This window comes from Hypanus sabinus, chromosome 11 (genome assembly GCF_030144855.1).
Source record: "Hypanus sabinus isolate sHypSab1 chromosome 11, sHypSab1.hap1, whole genome shotgun sequence".
Classification (NCBI taxonomy): Eukaryota; Metazoa; Chordata; class Chondrichthyes; order Myliobatiformes; family Dasyatidae; genus Hypanus; species Hypanus sabinus.
Window position 1 is genome coordinate 27,126,966 of NC_082716.1, and position 22,759 is coordinate 27,149,724.

Here is a 22,759-nt window from a genome sequence, read left to right on the forward strand (position 1 = left end):
ATAAAGGTGTGGTTGCTGGGGTTGTGGAGGGGTGAATTAGCGGGTGGAGGTGTTAATCACCTTACTGTTCGATACCCAGCCACGTAAGTCAGTGGATTGTTATCGGACAAGTGTTCCTGAATATTTTGTGCATAGGCAGCCCTTGCCCTCTTGATGAGGTTTCTCTTGGCTGCTGAAGAGTCAAGAAAATTGAAGAATCTTTATAAAAGACTGTGTTGGCACATAGCAAAGCTCACAACAAAAACATGAACTATGCATAAATTGTACAGAAGTTTTATACAAGAAGAAAACATTTAGAACAAAAAAAAGTCTATCATAATGAAAAGTGGCTATAGTGTTGCTCTGCTGAGGTAGTAGTTAATGTTATTCGCGTTGGTTCAGAAGCAGCATTGAGAGCATCCTGACAAGCGCACTTCATCCTGTATGGAAGCATTGGACCAGAAGCCTCTACAATGAGAATGGCTGAGAGGATCGCAGGGATCTCCCTCACATCTATCACAACATTTATTAGGAGCACTGCATACGCAGGGCACTTAATACTATCAAAGATCCCACCCATCTATCCAGCATCCTCTTTGACATTCTACTATCAGGCAGTAGACTCTGATGCATAAAGGCAAGAACAATCAGGATGGGAAAAAGCTTTTTCCCTCAGACCATTAGGCTTCTGAATTCCCTACTGCATCGCATTCAACGTGTCACTAGTTAATCTGTTCTGTACCTTACAATATTTAACTTAAGCATTATTTATTTGTAGACTTAATTCTTACTTTTCTAAGTTACTGTGTGTTATGAGTGCTACTGTGCTTCACATCCTGGTCCGGAGAAATGTTACCTCGTTTGACATGTACATGGTTAAATAACAATAAACTTGTCTTGAATGGTTGAAGGGAAATCTCAGAATAAACTGAAAGAGAAAAGACTAAAGACTCAGTGAGGGTTAATGAGACTTGCAAGCAACATGGCTTGGAGTATTCTTTCTGGATTGTTACAAGCAGAAGATTTAAAGGTATCTTTCAAAATGAGACCAGACAAATCCTTAAGGGGGAGCATGTTTCAAGGCAAAGGAGACAGAACAAGTGAAGAAGTTAAATACATAAACACAAGAGATTCTGCAGCTGCTGGAAATCTAGAGCGACACACACAAAATGCTGGAGGAACTCAGCAGGCCAGGCAGCATCTATGGAAATGAACAAACAGTCAATGTGTTGTGCTGAGGCTCTTCTTCAGAATTGGAAAGGAAGAATAAAAATTTAGTGGGGGGAGGGGTGATGGGTGAAGCCAGGTGGGTAGGAAAGGTAAAGGGTTGGAGAAGAAGAAATCTGATGAGAAAAGAGAGTGAACCATAGGAGAAAGGGAAGAAGAAGGGGCACCTGGGGAGGAGGTGATAGGTAGGTGAGGGAAAGAGGTAAGAGGCCAAGGTGAGAAATAGAATAAATTAAATGGTTATCTCATTTAAGGCATTTCCACTTGTTTGATGGGCTGAAAGGTTGGCCTCTATACTTGATTCCATCGAATGACACAATCAAAAAGCAGATAAGTTATTGGGATTTTATTTTCAGAAAACTTCTAACAATACCAGCAGTATTATGCTAATCACACCACTAAATCATTACACCACGTGGCCAGGCATTCAGATTAGGACAATTGTCATGCCCCAATGGACTCCATTGTTAATAAGACAAGAGGACATGTTACCTACGGAGAGATGGCACCAGCTGACATTTCAGCTCTTCAGACCCACCATTCGACCATTCCACCATTTTCCAGCTGCACGACGACTACAGAAAGGATCTATTCATTGAACAAAGACCACACTCACTCGCCAGGGACCAGAAATAAAGTATAATGCATGAAGCGAGAGAAGCTCATGGCAGTAAGAAAACAAAGGAAGTGTGTGTGTAATCCAGTCAAAGGGTGACCCTATACTCATTAGACATATTTAATAAGTGCCAGATAGTGAGTTAGGCCTTTGTATTAATATAAAACTGTTTCGCTCTTTTTTCTTTAAGGGAAACTTGAAAACTATCTGACATTAATTTACTATTTTTAATATTAATGACATTTTATGGAATCTGACACACTTACATTTAAAATTATAAGCATTTTCTTTTTATGTTTCTGTGGATCAGAGATTTTCTTTTAGTAAATGTAAAATTTTCCTGTATTTCCTTAAGTCCACCTTAAGTGGAAGAGACTGACTGCTCCAGGTGAAACACTGGAGTAAACTACCCAAATTATAAATGTACCAAGGAAGGTTTTAGTTAAACAAAGCACTTTGACTGGCCTCTTGTACAAGCCATTCTGTCTGCAAACTGCCCAAGTGGCTGGATTATTTGAACATAACACAAACCTTGTCAAAAGGCACGGTCTAAAAATAGTAGGACCTGAATCTTCTTGGGAGCAAAAGTGGAGGCGGAGTCAAAGCTTGCTCACAAGAGATTTACCTGAAACTGGAAAACAGCACAGCAGGCTCCACCCTCAAGATTCCGGAAAAATCTGCCAAACTGCAGGATGAAAACTGACAATGGGTTTACTTTCTTCTTCGAGATAGTTGGCTGAATCAGCAACTCACTCCACCATGAGAACGGGACTAATCAGTTACCTGCTTTAAGACGGCAGTAATTGATCTGGAAATTAAACACCTTGCCCTGTGAGAGGCTGGAAAAGATCAAGGTGATATAGCAGAAAGAGCGTCTAACCTGGAGTCAGTGTAATTGAATGAGACTGTAAGCTCACCCTGATAAACAAAGCCTGGAGAATTCTCACTGTTTGCAAGCTCAGCTTGTAAACAGCAAATACCCTTTGGAACTGCAGGTTACCATCACAATCTGTGCGCATGGACTATTTATGGACTGGAGAACTGCCTTCCTTCACATCAGGTTTGCACCTTTTAGTTGCATCTACCTTAGATATTAGCCTTAGCATGAGAAAGCCATCCAGTGTGAAACTGCACCATTGGCTGAAGCTCATTACTAATAAGGAGCAGGATGCTGGAGAGATTTGACACAGAGAAATAGCAAGATTGCATTAAGAAAAGCAGCAATAGTCATCCATCGGTGAACTTTATGTTATCCTGTCTTCTGAGATAACTCCAGGCGCAGCAAATCATCGGAAGTGCATCTTTTCCTCGACCCCGTTGTGAGAGATGGGAATCGTTATGGAACTGAGTAAGGAAGAGAATTAGACAAGATAGTGTGTTTCAAGGCACTGGGTGAATCCATAGGACAGACGCAGACTTATGGATGGTTGGAATAATGTTACCTATGATTTTCCTGTGAACTTCTGCAAACCTACTAACACGCAAGGCAAATAAATGTCCGGGCATATATCCAAGGCTGCTATATTTGTAGTATCGAGGATGTGCAGAAGAATATGAATGAAAAGGTGATACTGAAAAGCATAATGTGGAATTTAAAATGTCTATTCAACTGAAAAACATGTTCAAAAATGAGGTGAATACTGCTTTCCAGTTCCTGAAGTTTCTGTTAACTAATCTGATGTGATATGGCTATATATTAAGACCATGATTCTCTTGTTATCTATAGGTTCTAAATTAATCTGAACAACTTTAAAGATTTTCGTCAAATAATTATTCAATTAGTAGAACACTTTTGAGTTTTGCTATATGTGTTTTCAAAATCTTGTATATTTCTAAGACTTAGATAGATATTGATTTTCCTTTTGAATGACTGTGGACAATTTCTCCAGATGTCTGAGCATTCTGAGATCACATCTGGCCGACCACCAGCAAATCCTTTTCGTATCCAACAGAGTATCCTGGAGGATCAGGTGGAACTGTGGTGGTTCCAGGACCTTAAGCGCTCAATCTTATGTTACTCAGTGGCTGTGGTGCTGATCCTGGCCACTGGATTGGGAGGAATTGTTTTATTGTCTACAGCCACTAGTAAATCGAGTGAATGGCGGCTGGGAGTTGGAACCATCCTGTGCCTCCTAGCTTTAGGCATCCTCTTAAAGCAGCTGCTAAGCTCTGCAATCCAGGATATGAACTGTATGAGGAACCGGACCCAAATTAACAAGCTGAGAAGTGGAGGGTCAATTGATTATTTGCTTATTTTAATTGCTGGATTTGTAATACTCATATGTGGTTATGTGCTGATAATCCTGGCAAATTCCGATCCTCATCTCTCAGTCAGGTCCTGGAGTGACATGTTAATTGCAGGTGTTGCTATTACACTGTTTGGCTCCATCATTCTTCTCCTGCTCCTTCTCTACAGTTTAGTCTTCAGGCTTTGCCCCCACGTGGTCTCTGGGACTTCAGGTAGAGCGGAACTGAGCATTTATGTCATTCCCGCAGCTGTTACAGATGAGAGGCAAAGACAAGTCTCTTCCAGTACAGCCAACCTGATATAGGATGGGCACTCCCGATCAACATAAGGAATTGTTTAAACAGTGAAATGACTGGTTTGTCTCGCTTTTGTAGTGGACACAGAGCACATAACAGCAGGAATAAGCTTATAATTAATTAATACCAAAATCAAATTTGTTTGAGTCTAATCTTAAACTTTAGTAGGCTGGTAGGAATCTGGCACAACATACAAGCAGAAATTTGATATCACCTTATGAAAAGATTAACCCATTGCTAATCAATGGCTGTAGACTAATCACTGCAGTTGTCACAAATGGCACTCACAACAAAGCACTTTGGTTCTGATATATTACAGGAGCAAACTGAATTAATGTCAAACATAAATGCACTTTGCTTTGGCCAAGTCAGGAACAAAAGGTACTGTTTAGCTGCTTATAATAAATGCAAATAACTGTTAAATATTTAAGAGTGGGATTGATTTCTATTCACCTGTCATGAGCACCTCTAGTATTTGATCTGCCTGATCCTCCTTCATCACCTTCACTCTTTAACTGTTGCAGTGTCTAGTAAAAATATGTTCATGGGTTGTTACTTACTTTAAACATTTCTGTTATTCTATCGTTAAGGTATTTATATATTCTTTGTTATCAAATTACTTCAGCTTCATGTTTACCACTTTGATTATTTCATTTGGTTAGTTTGCAGAATCAGATTTATATCTAGTTTGCAGCTAATTAACCATCTCAAAGGTCTTAAGAGGTTTTAACTCAATTACATCAGAAAGTTTGGGTAGAGTGCAGAGTGTAGTCACATGGTTTATTTACCACAGTCACATCCTGTGGAACGTAGTACACCTCTTTATGCGTTATGCGGCATAGCCATGCCCATGTCATAAACACAGGAGATTCTGCCAACGCTGGAAATCTTGAGGAACACGTACAAAATGCTGGAGGAACTTTGCAGATCAGACAGCATCTATGGAGAGGAATAAGCAATCGATGTTTCAGGCTGAGACCCTTGATCAGGACTGGAGAGGAAAGGGCCAACTCATATATTGCACTTCAAAAAGGCTAGAACTCAGTAGCATCACTGCTGAGTAGGAAATAAAGCAACTGTTTCATCTCAGTGTTAATGGTAGCTTTCCAGTGCATTGAAGTGTTTGCTGGAGGAAATCCAGGTCACTGAAGCATATGAAACCATTGCATCCTGATAGAACATCAGTTCTGTACCAGGTCTGAGGCCTTGTTCTTCAAATACCCCTTTCCTCAGTTGACCAAAGTCTATGCAAACACACTGCATTATTAGTGCCTTCCTTCACCGGTATGCTTGGTAACTTCAAAATATTAAACTTATCTTAAGAAAGACACAGGGAGTCGAAAAAGGTGGGTCTGGCTTTGCCTTTACTTTAAGCAAGGCACCTGCATATCATGTGGTATCATGATGACGTATGCAATTAACATATTTTTACATATAACCTGTAAATAATTATTTAGATAAACAAGAACACTTTATCAAAAATATATATAAAGATTACTTAAATATTATTGAAATATTAAATGCACAGCATTCACCAGGCCCTGACACATAAGAATGGCCATGTCATTCACATGTCCAACACCAAAAGATGCATGGGTTACAGGTACATGGGTACAGAAAGTTAGTTGCTCAGTTAAAGACAGAACCACCAGGGTTGTGATCTCATGATTACTACTTATGCCACATTCCACTGAGGCCATAACTAGGAAAATAATACAATTTATGGGCTATGGAGATGGTGCATGAGGGAGGGCTTCTGACCTTAGGATCATTGGGCTCTTTTCCAGGGAAGGTGGGACCTCTGTAAAAGGTATGGTTGGCACCTGAACTAGAGGGGAACTAATATCCCTGTAGGAAGATTTGCTAGTGCTTCACCTGGGGGTTTAAACTAGAGTTATAGTGAGATGGAAACCAGAGCACTAGAGCAGATAGTGAAGTGGCTATGAGAAAAGACGTTGTTAAGTTTACATACAAAGTCAGGAATTGAAAGGTTGAATATGGTGGGACTATTGTTCTGAGCTGTGTATGCTTCAATGCAAGGATTATGGATAGGAACGGCAGATGAGCTTAGATCATGGACCAGCACGTGGAATTGAATTGAATTGACTTTATTCCTTACATACTTCACATACATGAGGAGCAAAAATCTTTACGTTATGTCTCCATCTAAATGTGCAATGCACAATTTATAGTAATTTATAATAAATAGTATGTACAACAGGACAGTCAATATAACATAGAATAACAATTGTATCAGCATGAATTATTCAGTCTGACAGCCTGGTGGAAGAAGCGGTCCCAGAGCCTGTTGGTCCTGGTTTTTCTGCTGTTTCCCTGATGGCAGCAGCTGGAACAGTTTGCAGTTGGAGTGACTCGGGTCCCCAATGATCTTTTGGGCCCTTTTTACACACCCGTCTTTGTAAATGTCCTGAATCATGGGAAGATCACAACTACAGATGCGCTGGGCTGTCCACACCACTCTTTGCAGAGTCCTGCGGTTGAAGGAGGTACAGTTCCCATACCAGGCAGTGATGCAGCCAGTCAGGATGTTCTCAATTGTGCCCCTGTAGGAAGTTATAATTTGGGGGCCCATACAAAACTTCTTCAACAGCTTGAGGTGAAGAGGTGCTGTTGTGCTTTTTTCACTACACGCCTGGTGTGTACAGATCACATGAGATCCTTGGTGATGTTTATGCTGAGGAACTTAAAGCTGTTCACCCTCTCAATCCCAGATCCATTGATGTCTATAGGGGTTAGCCTGTCTCCATTCCTCCTGTAATACACAACCAGCTCCTTTGTTTTTGCAACATTGAGGGAGAGATTGTTTTCTTGACACCACTGTGTGAGGGTGATTTCTTCTCTGTAGGCTGCCTCGAATTATGACACTATAGCCATCAGTGAGACTTGGTTGCAGGAGGGGCAGGACTGGCAGCTCAATGTTGCAGAATGTCATTGTTTTAGATATGATACAACAGGAGGGATTAAAGGGGGAGGGGTGGCATTACCAATCAGAAAAAATGTCATGGCACTGCTTAGAACAGGCTGGAGAGCATCTGCTCCAGGTGCAGCTCCTCACAGAACATTTTAAGGAACTGAAGCTGCAGCTTGATGACCTTCGACTCATACAGAAAAGTGAGGAGGTGATAAATAGGAGCTACAGGGACAGGCAGGTGCTGAAACTGGGTGACTGCCAGGAGAAGGAAGAGAAATGTGCAGCCACTGCAGAGTACCCCAGTAGCCGTTCCGTTCAATAATAAGTATACCACTTTAAGACGCTGTTTGGTTGAGTGACCTACCAGGGTGGAGCCGCAGTGACCAGGTCTCTGGCATTGATTCTGGTGCTGCAACCCAGTGGAGAAGAGAGGTGAGGAGGATTGCAGAAGTGAAAGGAGATTCCACAGTCAGAGGAATAGAGGCGAGATTCTGCACGAACAATAGAGACACCCAGTTGGTATGTTGCCCCGTAGGTGCTAGGGTCAGGGATATTTTGGATCAGGTTCACAGCATTCTAAAGGCGGGGGGGGGAGGGTGAGCAACCAGAAGACTTGGTGCATATTGGCACCAGTGACATAGGAAGGAAAGATGAGGAGATCCTGAAGAGAGATTCTAGGGAGCTAGGTAGAAGGCTGAAAAACAGGACCTCCAGGGTGGTAATCTCTGGATTGCTGCTCATGCCACATGCTGGTGAGGGTAAGATAGGATGATTTGGCAGTTGAATGCATGGCTAAGGAATTGGTGCAAGGCGCAGCCGTTTTTTTAAATGGATCTGTGGGATCACTTCTGGGAAAAGGTACGGCCGGTACAGAAGGGATGGGTTATACCTAAATGCGCGGGGGGACCAATATCCTTATGGGCAGGTTTGCGAGAGCTGTTTGGGAGGGTTTAAACTCACTTTGCTGGGAGATGGGAACCGGACTAATAGCACCAAGAATGGGGCAGATGGTTTACAAACAGAAGCAGTGTGTATGTAGTGAGACTGTGGTGAACTACGTGTGCCCGTCTGGACACGCCCCCTGCAGGCTGCTCCTGTGTCTCCTCCCACAGACCCCTGTATAAAGGCGATTGAGGCCTGAGCCCAGCCCTCAGTCTCCAGGATGTAGTATGGTGGTCACTCACTGCTGGTTCCTTCTTCCAGTCAATAAAAGCCGATATCTCGCCTTTACGAGTGAGTGATTGATGGTGCATCAGAGACTGCTAGCAGGGAGAGGCAGACAATAAGGCAAAACAGCAATCAACAGGGTGAGTTGCAATGTAAAAGTCAGACAAGATCAAAAGACTGAACGCATGACTGAAAGTGACAAACTGGAATGTGTGCAGTACACGGGATAAGGCAGGTGAATTTGGAGCACAGTCAGAGATTGGTATGTATGATGTGGGCATCACTGAATCATGGCTAAAAGGAGATTATAGCTGGGATCTTGATGTTTAAGGGTAGGTTTAAAGGTCAGACAGGTAGGCAGAGGGGCGGTGGGACTCTGTTTATAAAAAATTAAATCAAATCATCAGAAAGAGGTGACATAGGGTTGGAAGGTGTTGAATCGCTCTGGGTAGAGCTAAGGAACTACGAGGGTGAAAAGACCCTGGTGGGAGTTATATATAGACCCTAAAACAGTAGTAAAGATGTGATCTACAAGTTACATCAGGAGATAGAAAATGTATGTCAAAAGGGCAATGTTACGATAGTCACGGGGGATTTCAATATGCAGGTAGATCAAAAAAATCAGGTTGTTTCTGGATCCCAAGAATGCCTACAGGATGGGTTTTTAGAGCAGCTTGTGGTTCAGCCCACTAGGGGATCTGCTATTTAGGATTGGGATCTATGCAATGAACCAGAATTTATTAGAGACGCTTAAGGTAAAGGAAATCCTTGAGGCATTTGATCATAATATGATAGAATTCATCCTACAATTTGAGAAGGATAAGCTAAAGTCAAGTATATCAGTGGAGTAAAAGGAATTATAGAGGCATGAGAGAGGAGCTGGCAAAAATTGATTGGAATAGAACATTGGCAGGGATGACAGCAGAGCAGCAATGGCTGGAATTTCTGTAAGCAATTCACAAGGTGCAGGATGCATACATTCCAACGAAGAAGAAGTATTCTAAAAGCAAAATAACACAACTGTGGCTAATTGCAATGAAACTGGATGAGGCTTGAACTAGAAGATATGGGTTAAGAGTGAAAGGTGAACTGTTTAAGGGGAACTCCTTCATTCAGCGAGTGTGGAATGAACTGACAGTGGGAGTGGTAAATAGGAGCTGGTTTGATTTCAACATTTAAGAGGAATTTTGATTGGTACATTTTAATAGGTAGGGTTATAGGCTATGGTCTGGGTCCAAGTCAATGGGATTAGGCAGAATAATTGTTTGGCACGGACTAGATGGGTCAAAGGGCCTGTTTCTGTACCATACATTGTGTTATATGACTCTATAACATGTGTGATACAATGAAAAATTTACTGGCATGTAGCATCACACAACTAGCATTCCAAAGAAAAAATAATTAGACACAAATTCTACTCTTTTAAGAAAAGGGAATACAATTAGATAGATAGATAGATACTTTATTCATCCCCAAGGGGAAATCCAACATTTTTCCAGTGTCCCATACACTTATTGTAGCAAAACTAATTACATACAGTATTTAAAATATGATATGCATCTAAAATCACCCTCCCAAAAAAGCATTAATAAATAGCTTTTAAAAAGTTCTTAAATAATTTACTAAAGTGCATTGAGTGGTAACTGAAGCTCAGTCCTAACCCCGGCACTTAACATGTCTTGCCCCTGGTGGTTGAATTGTAGAGCCGAATGGCGTTGGGGAGTAATGATCTCTTCAGCCTGTCTGAGGAGCATTGCATTGACAGCAACCTGCCACTGAAGCTGCTTCTCTGTCTCTGGATGGTGCTGTGCAGAGGATGTTCAGGGTTTTCCATGATTGACCGTAGCCTACTCAGCGCCCTCCGCTCTGCCACCGATGTCATACTCTCCAGTTCTGTGCCCACAACAGAGCCCACCTTCCTTACCAGCTTATTAAGACGTGAGGCGTCCCTCTTCTTAATGATGCCTCCCCAGCACGCCACCACAAAGAAGAGGGCGCTCTCCACAACTCTCCAATTAGAACAAGAAGAAATCCATTTTGGAGCAAGGTGATTATTAGAGGTCAGTGCTGATAAACTGTAGTGATGAGGGTTGTGTTGGTTAGTTCAAGAACCAAATGGCTGAAGGTAAGTAGCTGTTCTTGAACTTATTGGTGTGGAACTTCAGGCTTCTATACTTTTGCCAGTGGTAGCCGTGTGAAAGTGGCATGGCCTGGTTAGTGGGAATCCATGCTGATAGATGTAGACATGCTGAGCTCGTCAATTTTATCAACTTTGCCTCTGTTTTCACTTTGCCCTTAAATTCACTTAGTCCATCTCCAACACCTTCCGCCCCTTTCCTGATCTCTCTATGTCCATCTCTGGAGATAAGCTGTCAACCGACATATAACCATATAACTTTATTTTACAAACATCTTTTACAAATGTTCTAATTCCCATAGTTATCTCGACTACAGTTATCTTGAATACGGTGTTGGGAAATATTTGATAATGCATCTTGGTAGAAGGAACAATAGTGTAGGCTAATTTCTAAACGGGGAGAAAATACAAACATCAGAGGTGCAAAAAGGACTTGGGAGTCCTTGAGCAAGATTCCCAGAAGCTTAGTTCACAGGTTGAGTCTGTGGTAAAGAAGGCAAATGCAATGTTGGCATTTATTTCAGGGGAAATTGAATATAAAATCAAGGAAATAATGCGGAGGCTTTATAAGACACTCGTCAGGCTGCACTTTGAGTGTTGTCAACAGTTTTAGTCCCATTATCGCAGAAAGGATGTATTGTCATTGGAGACAGTCCAGAAGAGGTTCATAAGGATGATTCCAGAAATGAAGGGATTAACACACGAGGAGCACTCGGCAACTTTGGGCCTGTACTCACTGGAATTTAGAAGAACATACGGGGATCTCATTGAAACCTACTGAATGTTGAAACAGCTAGAATGGGTGGATGTGGAGAGGATGTTCCCTCTGGCAGATCTGTTCAGAACTAAAGGTCACAGCCTCAAAGTTGAGAGGGCAACCTTTTAGAACAGAAGTAAGGAGGAATTTTTTTAGCCGAAGAATCTGTAGAATGCTCTGTCGCAGACTGCGGTGGATATTTTCGTGGGTACTTTCAAAGTGGAAGTTGATAGTTTCCTGATTGGGCATCACATATGGTGAGAGGGCAGGTGTGTGGGGTTGAGTGGGATCCCAGATCAGCCATGATGAAATGGTGGAGCAGACTCGATAGGCTGAATGGTTTAATTCTGCCCCAATGTCTTATGGCCTTATGGACTCTACCTCTTCCAATCGGATCTCCTGTAAAAATGCTGTTCCCTTTTCTCAGCTTCTTCACCTCCACTCATCTGTTCTCAAGATGAGGCTTTCCATTCCATTTGAGATGTCCTGCTTCTTTAAAGAACAGGGTTTCCCTCACTTTACTATCGATGCAGCCCTCAGTACATTTCCTTCATTTCCCATACGTTCGCATTCACCCCATCTTCCTGTTGCCATAATGATAGAGTCCCTCTTGTCCTTACCTACCACCCTATCATTCTCCACATCCAACACATTGTCCTCCGCAACCTCCGCCATCTCCAGAAGAATCCTACCACAAAACATATTTTTACCTCCCGCCCCCCTCCCCACTTTCCACAGGGATCACTTCCTCTGCCCTTGTACATTCCCCTCCAGGCACTTAACCGAGCAAGCGGCCTAAGTGATATATCTCCCCATACACCTCCTCCATTCAGGGCGTCAAACAGTCCTTCCAGGTGAGGCAACACTTCACCTACAAATCTGCTGGGGTCATCTATTGTGTCCGGTGCTCCTGATGCAGCCTCCTCTACATTGGTGAGGCCCGTCGTTAATTGGGGGATTGCTTCATCGAGCACTTTCACATCACCTGCCACAAGCCGGACTTGCCAGTGGACAAATGGTTTAATTACGATTCTCATTCCCGTTCCAATGTGTCAATCCACGTGCCAAGAGGCCACCCTCAGGATCGAGAAGCAAACACCTTATACTCCCTCTGGGTACACTCCAATCTGATGGCATGAATATCAATTTCTCCCTCTGGAGAACAGATTCCCCCCCTCCCTCCATTCCCACTCTGACCTTTCACTTCTTCTCGCCTGCCTATTACTTCCCTCTCAGTGTCCTCTTCCTTCCCGTTCTCCACTCTCCTCTCCTATCAGATTCTTTCTTTTCCAGCCCTTCACCTGGCTTCACCTATCACCTTCCAGCTTGCCTCGTTCCCCTCCCCTACCTTTTTATTCTGGCATCTTCCCTCTTCCTTTCAGTCCTGAAGGAATGTGTCAGCCCGAAATATCGACTGTTCACTCTTTTCTATAGATGTTTCCTGACCTGCTGAGTTACTTCAGCATTTTGTGTGTGTTGATTCCGTAGAAGTTTATTAGAATGTTTGGTGATTAGAAATGTCAGATATCTTGACTTAAAATTAATTAAGATGTTTAACTGATATCCGGTCTGTTCTACTGAAGGAATGTTTATCCCAACAGATCATTTATGCTGGATTTCTACATTACATTACTATTTGTGGAATCACTTGGTGAGGGAATTAGCTGCCTCATCTCACTGACAAGACAGCAAAAGTAATTAATGAGCTATTAATGTGTAATATAAATACAGGTTTGTTCTTATCTTTGCTGTCTGCTTGGATTTATCAAGTTATGTTTTAACCCCCTAATCTTTCATCACATGTTCCTATATTTCCATATGGTGCAAATTCCCCATCGTATTGATACTCCCTCCCTTTTATCACACACATCCACTTGACCTTCAGTTTTGCGATAGGAGTTGTGGTAAACTATGTGTATACCTGTCTGGACACGCCCCTCTGCTGACTGCTCCTGTGGCTCCTCCAAAAGACCCCTGTATAAAGGCGATTGGAGGCACTCAATCCCTCAAAGTCTCCAAGATGTTGTGATCATGTTTGCAGCTAATAAAAGCCTATCTTTTGCCTCCCATCTCCGAGTTATTGATGGTGCATCAGGAGTTCTATACAATTTCTTGATTTGAAGAGTATATTAGGAATTGATTGGAAAATTTGTAAAAGACCATTCATAATCTCCTATTCCATCTTTTTAAGCAAAATATTCACTACCAAACAACCAAAACGATCAATAATTTCCAAGACCTTGGCCTCAATACCTTCTTGTGCAATTAAATTCTGGATTTCCTCACTTGCACACCTCAGTCAGCCTGGACTAGCAACGAATTCTCATCCACGATCTCCATCAGCACAAGGCGGTGTACTCAGTACCCTGCTCTACTCACTTTACACTTATGACTGTGTGGCCAAGCACAGCTCCGATGCCATATTCATGTTTGCTGGTGACACCACAGTTGTTGCCAAATCAAAGTTGGTTATAAATCAGCATTTCAGAAAGAGATTTAAAATCTGGCTGAGAGGTGTAATAACAACAACCTCTAACTCAATGTCATTAAAACTAATGAGAGGGTTATGCACTTCAGGAGATGCTAATTTATTAAATTTATTTATTTATTTTTGTACTTGCCAGTTTGCTGTCTTCTGCATTCTGGTTGAATGCCCTAGCTGGACAGTCTTTCATTGATACTGTTACAGCTATTATTCTATTGATCTATTAATTATGCCCACAAGAAAATGTATCAATGTTTTATATGATGACATATATGCACTTTAATAATAAAGATTACTTTGAACTTAGAAAAATACAGCACAGTTTATGAGGAATAGACCTGTCAAAGAAATAAATCGTGGGAGTGGCCACATTAACTCCATTTTGTGGACCAAACTACAGAGGTATCCAAGTGAAAATATCATATGGTTTCAGAAAAGATCTTTTCATAAAGATCACCATATGCTGAAAAATCCTGATTTATGTTTTGGTTTGCCAACTCTAGTTGGGTCATCTCAAGGACAGCCCCTCCTCCACCATTACTACCCCAACCCTAGGTTATTGTTGTTATCTCATCCAACAGTAACCATCACCTCTATCCCAACTGGAAAAAGAACAGACTACGTTATTCAATTGGACCGTTCACTATAGACAGAATTTTTTTCCCATTTTCATTTTTGTTTTTATAAAACTAATGGATAAAATTGTTCATAGAATGTGAAAATTAGTAATGTTTTTGCTAATGACCTTCCTCTGAACCTTTACAACCAGTAATGGGAATTTATTCTTCAGTTGCTGTGGTACCAAAAATACTCCAGATGTACACAAAAGACAGCCACGCAAATGCCAAATTCTTACAATTTCAGACTTGCAGTATTTAAATTTAAATCATCTTTTTGTTATGCGTGACAAGGACAGAGATTGAACATAGAACAAAGAGCAGTACAACACAGTATGGACTCTTCAGCCCACAATGTTGTGCTGATCTTTTAACCTAATCTAAGATCATCCTAACTTTTCTCTCCAGTTTTCATTCATCCACAGGTCTTATCTACGTCTTTTAAATGTCCCTAACATATCTACCTCTACCACTACCCCATCAGTACATTCCACATAAAACAACTTACCTCTGACATCCCGCCATACTTTCTTCCAATCACCTTAAAATTGTGCCACTCTTATTAGTTTGAGTTTGCCATTTATGTTGCGACAGAATAAGTCATAAGACTATAAGAAATAGGGGCAGAATTAAGCCATTCGCCCTATCGAGTCTGCTCTGCCATTCTATCATGACTGATTCATTATTCATCTCAACCCCATTTTTCTGCATCTTTCTCATAACCTTTGACACCCTGACTAATCAAGAACCTATCATCCTCCACTTTAAATATACTCAATGTGTTGGACTCCACAGCCATCTGTGGCAATGAATTCCACCGATTCATCACCCTCTGGCTAAAGAAATTACTCCCCTAAAGAAGTTTCTCCCCTAAATTACTCTCTGTTCTAAAAGGATACCCTTTTGTTCTGAAGTTGTGGCCTCTGGTCCTAGACTCACCCGTTACTGGAAACATCCTCTCCATTTCCATTCTATCAAGGCCTTTCAATTTTCAATAGGTTTGATAAGTGTAAAGAAAACCAAGTTCTATTGTGTGAAAAACTTTATAAAGCATTTTAGAGAATTATTTTACTTGCTTCATTTATAGAATCTTAAAAAAATTATAAGAATACTTTAACTATTGATTTTTACACACACAAATTTCATGCTCTCCCACTGTAAAAAAAAACATTGACAATCTCTGGATTTCCATTAGTATCTCTGGTAATTTATAAAAATAACCTATCTGAATCCCTCTCCACACAATGCTGTGGTTGTGTAGTTGTCATCTTGGACCCTGCAGCCTATGGCTGAAAAGGCTCAGGATCTGTTGATGTGTAAGTTCCCAGCCTTCGTTACCCAGACAGAAGAAGAATTAACAGGTGTCTTTTAGACTAGTAAATAGTTTGATGGGACAGACATGTAAGGTTAAGGCCACTTGAGGGGAACCACAACAGTGACTTAGTCCCTAATAAATCCAGAAGGGAGAGACCTTATTCAGACATAGGATAGAATGAGGGATTCACTACTGATGCAAATTAAGGTGATTCATTCAAAGAGAAATTGGATTAGCTCTGAAGAGAGAAAGGAACATGAAAATATGAGGGAACATAAAGATGAAGGGGGGGTGGAAGGAAGTTTGCAAGGAGCAGCAACACCAGCATGAAGTTGGACCGAATGGCCTGGTTTCAGGCAAGCACATTCTATGTGACTCAACATAATATTGTTTCAGGTGGGTCAAGGTCATGAGAAGCTGACAGGTCCAGGTTACTGTGATGCAAATCACCCTCTGCCTGGCTGATGCTCATGTGCAACAATAACTGAGCGCTGCCCAGGCATGTCAGCAGCTTCACTCTCCAGGGGACCTGCTTATTTTAATTCTTAAGAGAACACATAGCAGTAACCCCTCCTCCCTCTTGCACACTAAAATGATTCCATTGAAAGCTGTCGGAATACTTCCAAGCCGTAGCTATTCTGCTTTGGAATTAATTCAGCTCTCCAGCACATGCATAGCAGCTTTCTCAGCTTCCATCACCCCAAGGACCTTCACAAACTACGAAGTACTGTTGAAGTGTAATCGCAGCTGCAAGGTAGGAAAACACAGCTGCTAATGTGAACAAGATGTTTCTACCAACAGCAGTGCACTAACGGACTGATAACCCCTTTTATAATGTTGATTCCACTATATTGTGTCTAGGACAAAGAAGTGGGCAAGGAAAATCATTGTGGACCCTACCCTTTTCTGGAAGCTTCCTGCTGGAAAGTGCTGTGCGGATATTAAAACCCACCATCTTAAAGATTTTTACCCCCGACAGCTGATCTTATCAACCGTTCCAGTTAGTCCCACACCCTCCTATATTATGTCAGTTACTGCACTACACTGCAAACACTTTAAACCACGTTTTACAATGATGTTTATATTGCAAATACATGCTGGTATTTATGCACATTTTATTCCATATCTGTACATTAACCTCTAACTTTACAGAGCAAATTTCTAATACACGTTAATGTGTATGTTGAATGAAGTTAGTCCTTTATTCAGAAATAGGCAGTGGCCCTGACACCAGGGATCCAGCTTGTGTGGTTCAGACCAACACCATGGAATAGTAAGCCCAACTGAAGGGGCAGCTGGATTCTGGATGAGTGTGGTCATTTATTGCACATAAAGATTGGACACAGCAGAACTTCCAACCTTGATCCACCCCACCCAGTCAAGTGGAGACTTCTCCATACCTGCAATAGTTTTATAGCTATTAATTCTGAAAGAGTCTACCTATTTGTTTCTGACCTCCCAGTGACATTTTGCATTACTCTACTCCCGAGGAAGTTCAATCGTCTCAATCCTTCCATGCTTGAATCATTGATTAGATAATATTACACAAGGTTGCAGTCCTGCTGGGGGCTTCTGAATATGAAGGGTCAGATTTTTCTCAGCAAGCACTCAGCTTTATTAACCAATAGCTAGACAACATGTTCCAGTGAGCGTACCTGCCCACTGAAATCAGAGGCTCTTGTCTGGGTGGCCCTACTTTTTTTTAGAAGCTTCCCCATTCCAGTATCTTAGCCAACAACTCAACATTGAAAAACATGGAACATTCTTAAATTTCTGTACTTGCACAATGGAAGTTACTAGGCAATATTTGGGCTTGTCCATTCTGGCATCAGTTGATTATTAGCTATGATTGTATTCCTGGAATTGAAAGAATGAGGCCTCATACCTTCAGACAACAAAAAAAAACATATAGAATTACACCATGAACCCTTTCAACTCTCCTTAAAGAACATAGGGCATTACAACATTGTACAGGCCCTCCAGCCCAATATGTTGTGCCGATCTTTTAACCTCCTCTAAGATCAATCTAACACTTCCTTCCCACATAGCTCTTCATTTTTTTATCGTCCATGAGCCTATCTAAGTGTCTCCGTACTGTCCGTAATGTTTCTTCCTCCATCACTCCCCCTGGCAGCACGTTCCCCAAACCCGCCACTCTCAGGGCAAAATACTTATATCTGGTACTTCCCCATTACTCTTTGAATCATATTAAAATTAGTCTGCCTCATATTAGCCATTTTCACCCTTGGAAAAAGTCAGGCTATCCACTCAGTGTATGCCTTTTGTCATCTGGTACAATTCTATCAAGTCACCTCTCAATTTAACTCACTTTTATAAGATCATGGCTGATTTTTTTTTTACCTCAGCACTACCTTCCTGCATTCACCTAATTTTGATTGATTCTTTTAAACTCATCTCCAGCTTGATTATACTCAGTGACAGAACCTCTGGGTGATAGAAATTCTTCATATCATTGGAAGCACAGGAGACTGCAGATGCTGGAATCAGTAGCAAAAACAAAAATTACTGGAGAAACACATCAGGCCCACAGTATCTGTGGAAGCAAAAGGATGGGTGACATTTTGGGTCAAAACCCTGTGTTGGTGGGATTAAAGAGCCATAGATCACTACAACACACAAACAGGCCCTTCATCCCATCTAGTCCATGCCAAACCATTATTCCCTTTTCTCTTCATGATCGTTCTAAATGGCTGACCGCTAATATCAACATACCTTGGTCCCTCATACTATTTGCCCAGAGAAGCATGAACTCCACTTTTAACATGTCAAACATTTTACTAATATTCAGGAGAGTATGGCCATATCCAGCCTTGCCTCAGTGACAGCTGATTTCACCCAAGCTCCAGGCTATAAAAAGATGGCAGCTTTGCCTGGAGAGCTGTTCAGTGTTTTGGAATACCTGTCAGGGAGCTTGGACACAATGTCAGACAATATGGAGAAAGGGCCAACATCAGGTTAACATGCTATTTAAAGGACTGAAGCAATGTAGTCAACCACATCCCATGCAGTTCACTGTTTGCAAAGAGTAGAAGGATCCTTGGTAACAAAGCACCCAGGCATTATTACAGTGGAAACTCCAACCATTGTTTTTAGGCTCCAGGCTCCAGATCTTCGCTAATGATTATTTTCCAACCATCAAACCTCGTTACAGTAACTCCCATTTACCAAAATATAGAACAGAGATGAGAAGGAATTTCTTTAGCCAAAGTGTGGTGAATTGTTGGAATACATTGCCTCAGAGGGCTGTGAAGGCCAAATCATTGGGTATATTTAAAGCAAAGGTTGATAGTTTGTTGATTAGTCAGAAGTTATGGAGAGAAGGCAGAAGAATGGGGTTTAGAGAAATAATAATCAACTATTGGAATGGCAGAGCAGACTCGATGGGCCAAATAGCCTAATTCTGCTACTATGCTTTATAGAGTTATATGTTCAGGGGTTTACAATGCAGAAGGCATCGAACTCACAATCATTGTGTCAGCTGATTGCTAAACTAATCTGAAAGTATTTGAACTACCTTATTCTTGCATAAAAATGGTGCCATGATAGTGTAGTGGTTAGTGCTATGCTATTACAGCTCGGGGCACTGTGGAGTTTGGAGTACAATTCCAGCACTGTCTGTAAGTTCTTCCCCAGTGACCATTGGACTTCCTCCGGGTTTCCTCCAAGAGTCCAAACATGTACTGGTCAGTAGGTTAACTGGTCATTGTAAATTGTCAAGTGTTAAATTGATGGGTTGCTGGGTGGTGTGGCTCATTGCGCCGTAAGGGTCTGGCCTGCATAGTCTCTCTAAATAAATAAAAACATTAACATTTATTACACAACTGGACACCATGTATCCCATCATGCTCTTGCTGGCCTAAAGAGACACCTTCAGAGAATTAGTCCTTAGCTTTGTCAATTATCTTCAGGTTTTCATCCAGGTATGAGATTGGGAGTAACAAGAAAAGGGTGCAGAAGTGAAGGAGGGCATAGAGATAAACACTTGGATTTTTAATGTGGGGTTAAACCATAAGACAGAGGAGCCTTCAGCCCCATCATTCCCATAGGTTGGGAGAGGCAGCCTGCACATCCTGGTTCCACATTCAGGTATGGGAATGATAACAAGCAGACTATTTCAGTTACTGGTCTGGTTGCTCCCATGAAGGACTGCTGACTAAGCCGCATATTGACCTGGTCTTCCTGACAGTGACATCACAGGACAGGGTAATGGACTTGTCACTGACAGCTGTGACAGTTTCACTGAAGTCTAAGGTTTCTGAAAGCTCAATGTCTGGCTTCCACCATTCTTCACCTTGACGAGGAAAACAAACAATCAACCTACTCCTGCAAACTGCCACAGGCAGCATGGGCAACATAAACCCAACAGTAAACAGTACAGTAATTGGGCTCCCAAACTTTTTTCAAGTAGAAAACTCAGTAACAAATAACATCCGTACTACCTTGATAGGTAATTGAAAGAGGGCTAAGTTGATGGAAGATGGCATATAGGACATCATGATTTCTAGCTGGATCTAAAATGGTAAATGATTTGTCAAGTGAAGGAGCACCAGATCAGACAGTTGTAGATCACCAGGCAGTGGAGGAAAAACTCTTTCCTTCTACTGCCTTCAACTTCTTTTCCACTTTGTATTTGTAACTATGTCCCAATTATTTAGCCTCAGACAATTAGTCAAGGTGAAGAGACGTGGAGAGAATTTAGGGAAGTAGACGCACTGTAATGGTGTCAATGTGCACAAGTCAAAGTGTTAATGCCAATGTGAAGAGCCTGGGGTGAGAAACCTGTAATTGGGACTTCCTTTGGGAGAATGGACGGAAAGAGGAGCAAGGGTTAGACTTATCTCTGTTCATTTATTAATTCATCAGTTACAGGTGTTGCTGGTAATGCCAGCATTTATTGTCCATCCCTAGTTGCCCCTGAACTGAGGCTGCAGTTAAAGAGTCAACCATATTATAGTATCAGGCGTCACATATGAACCAGGGTGGCAGATTTTCTTCCCTGAAGGATATTAGTTAACCAGACGCCTTCTTTGTTTAAATCATTGTAGATCTATTTTTAATTCCAGATTCTTTTAATGACTTTAACTTAAATTCCCCCAGCTGCCATTGTGAGATTTGAAGAATAGTCTAACCCCTGGTTTTAGTTCAGGAAAGTAACCACTATGTGATGTGATTCAGTAAAAGGAAACATCATCCATATCTCATTCACTTCCCTCCTGGACCCTTCTATGTCAATACCAGCAGATTCCCCTCTGTATCAGCCTGATGAAAATGTTTGCAGCATGTCAGAATGTTTGAAGTAACACAGAAATCCCAGCAGAGAACAGCAATTAGCCAGGACATAGCCTTCAATTGACCATATCCAGGCAGCAGCAAAACCAGGAAGGATAAATAATGAAATGGTAACCTAACACACATTCAAATGCTACAAAGAAACGCTATGTCAGTAACAGCTGCTTTTTCCTATTTGGTTGGTACAAGCTCTCTTTCAATGCTTTGCCATGTAACAGTGATCCCGAAGCCTTGTGGACTTGGATTTAGGACCACCATTTTCCACTTCTTTACTAAATTGTGTCCTTTGGACTTGGGAATTCCATCGGAGAACAGTGTTCCTATTGGTTGGTACGCAATTGATAATCTAGAACAAAACAGAACAGGGCAACTATAAGTCACAGGTATATGGTTTAACACAAACTCTCCCCGTTAAACCATTTCTCTTCCAAATACCTATATCGGTATAATGACATAAATTTATATCAACAACAACCTTTCAGATCTCCTACTGGACAGGTAATAAAACTTACACCATTCACTCTTCCCTTGCATCAACTAATTTTTCTTCTTACACCATGTGAGTATGAATTTGCTTCAGGAGAGAGTGGATATGATCTCTCTGTAATCCAATGCACTATGCTTACTTGGAGAGTTGCTAAGTAACCAGCAGCCCAGGTTATTAATGGTGCAAGGTTCATATATTCACTGGGCTTTTTAGGGTGACTACAACCATGCATGTGTACAAAGCTAGACTCATATTTTTTTCATAAAGGAATTAGTTAATTTCAAAGAATTATTTCCACAGGATAATCCATTCCTATTAATTTGGAAATTATCCAAATGGCTTATGCCTATTGAAAAAAGATTGTATCATTGTGTACTCAAGACTGGAGAAAATGTTTCAGGGAGTGCCATTTCTTCAGCATTTAGGAATTTGATGATAGATTTGATAGATTTTTCAAAAAATAATCTGGAGTTATCATTGAACCATTAAAAAGGATGTGAGCTAAATCTGAGAGCTAATAAATAGTAATTATTAACTCTGAGAATCATAACATTTCATAGTACAGAAGGCAACCTTTGGACTTCCATGTTTTACCAAATTGCTTACCTCCGCTCTGGGTAATGTATCGGACCCAAGGGAGAGCTTGATAACCGCTCTTCTCAATGATCTTCAAATAGCGGACCTAGTGGGTAAAAAAAAAATGCATATAGTAAATTTTCCCAAACATTTTCCAGTGATATCTCATATTACAACTGTCATTTTAACTTTTCTTTGCTGGGGCTAGAGAGAGAAAAGAAAGGGGAGGAGAGAGAGGAGAGCAAAACAGAGGGAAGGACGTTTGGGGGGAGGAGGGACACAGAGGAAGGAGGAAGAGTGAAGGAGGAGAGTGAGAGAATAAGCAGGGACAGAAGAGATGGAGGAAGGGAGAGTCATGACAGGAAATTGCAACTACAATTAGACTTAAAATTTAAAATTTCTATTTTTGCTTCAATTTGTATGGTGTTTTGTCGAACTTTTTTGGTGATAGGCAAAAGTAGGTAAGAAATTCTGTAGATGCTGGAAATCTTGAGCAACACACACAGAACGCTCAATGTTTCAGGCTGAGACCCTCCATCGGGACTGGAAAAGCAGGGAGCAGAAGCCAATATAAGGAGTTGGGGGAGGGGAAGGAGAACAAGTTGGCAGG

The 22,759-nt window shown here is 41.4% G+C and overlaps 2 protein-coding genes and 1 long non-coding RNA gene across 6 annotated transcripts in view; 2 read left to right on the top strand and 1 right to left on the bottom strand.

Annotated features, from left to right (window-relative positions):
* The first annotated feature begins 2,399 nt into the window (after positions 1-2,399).
* LOC132401786 (transmembrane protein 125-like) lies at positions 2,400-4,791 on the top strand. Its single transcript, XM_059983989.1, has one exon. The coding sequence runs from the start codon at positions 3,712-3,714 to the stop codon at positions 4,372-4,374; it is 663 nt and encodes a 220-aa protein (XP_059839972.1). The 5' UTR covers positions 2,400-3,711; the 3' UTR covers positions 4,375-4,791.
* Positions 4,792-16,411: 11,620 nt separating this feature from the next.
* LOC132401790 (uncharacterized) overlaps positions 16,412-22,759 on the top strand; it is a 31,963-nt gene continuing 25,615 nt past the window's right edge. For both annotated transcript variants that reach the window (XR_009514709.1, XR_009514708.1), the window contains exon 1: positions 16,412-16,530. This is a non-coding gene — a long non-coding RNA (uncharacterized LOC132401790). The remainder of the gene's footprint in view (positions 16,531-22,759) is intronic.
* Positions 16,522-22,759, bottom strand: part of LOC132401788 (AP-1 complex subunit mu-1-like) — a 51,713-nt gene continuing 45,475 nt past the window's right edge. For all 3 annotated transcript variants that reach the window (XM_059983991.1, XM_059983990.1, XM_059983992.1), the window contains 2 exons: positions 22,180-22,255; positions 16,522-21,432 (listed from right to left, as the gene is read on the bottom strand). In XM_059983991.1, the coding sequence (XP_059839974.1) occupies positions 21,407-21,432; positions 22,180-22,255 (102 nt within the window). In that variant the 3' untranslated portion in view covers positions 16,522-21,406. The remainder of the gene's footprint in view (positions 21,433-22,179; positions 22,256-22,759) is intronic.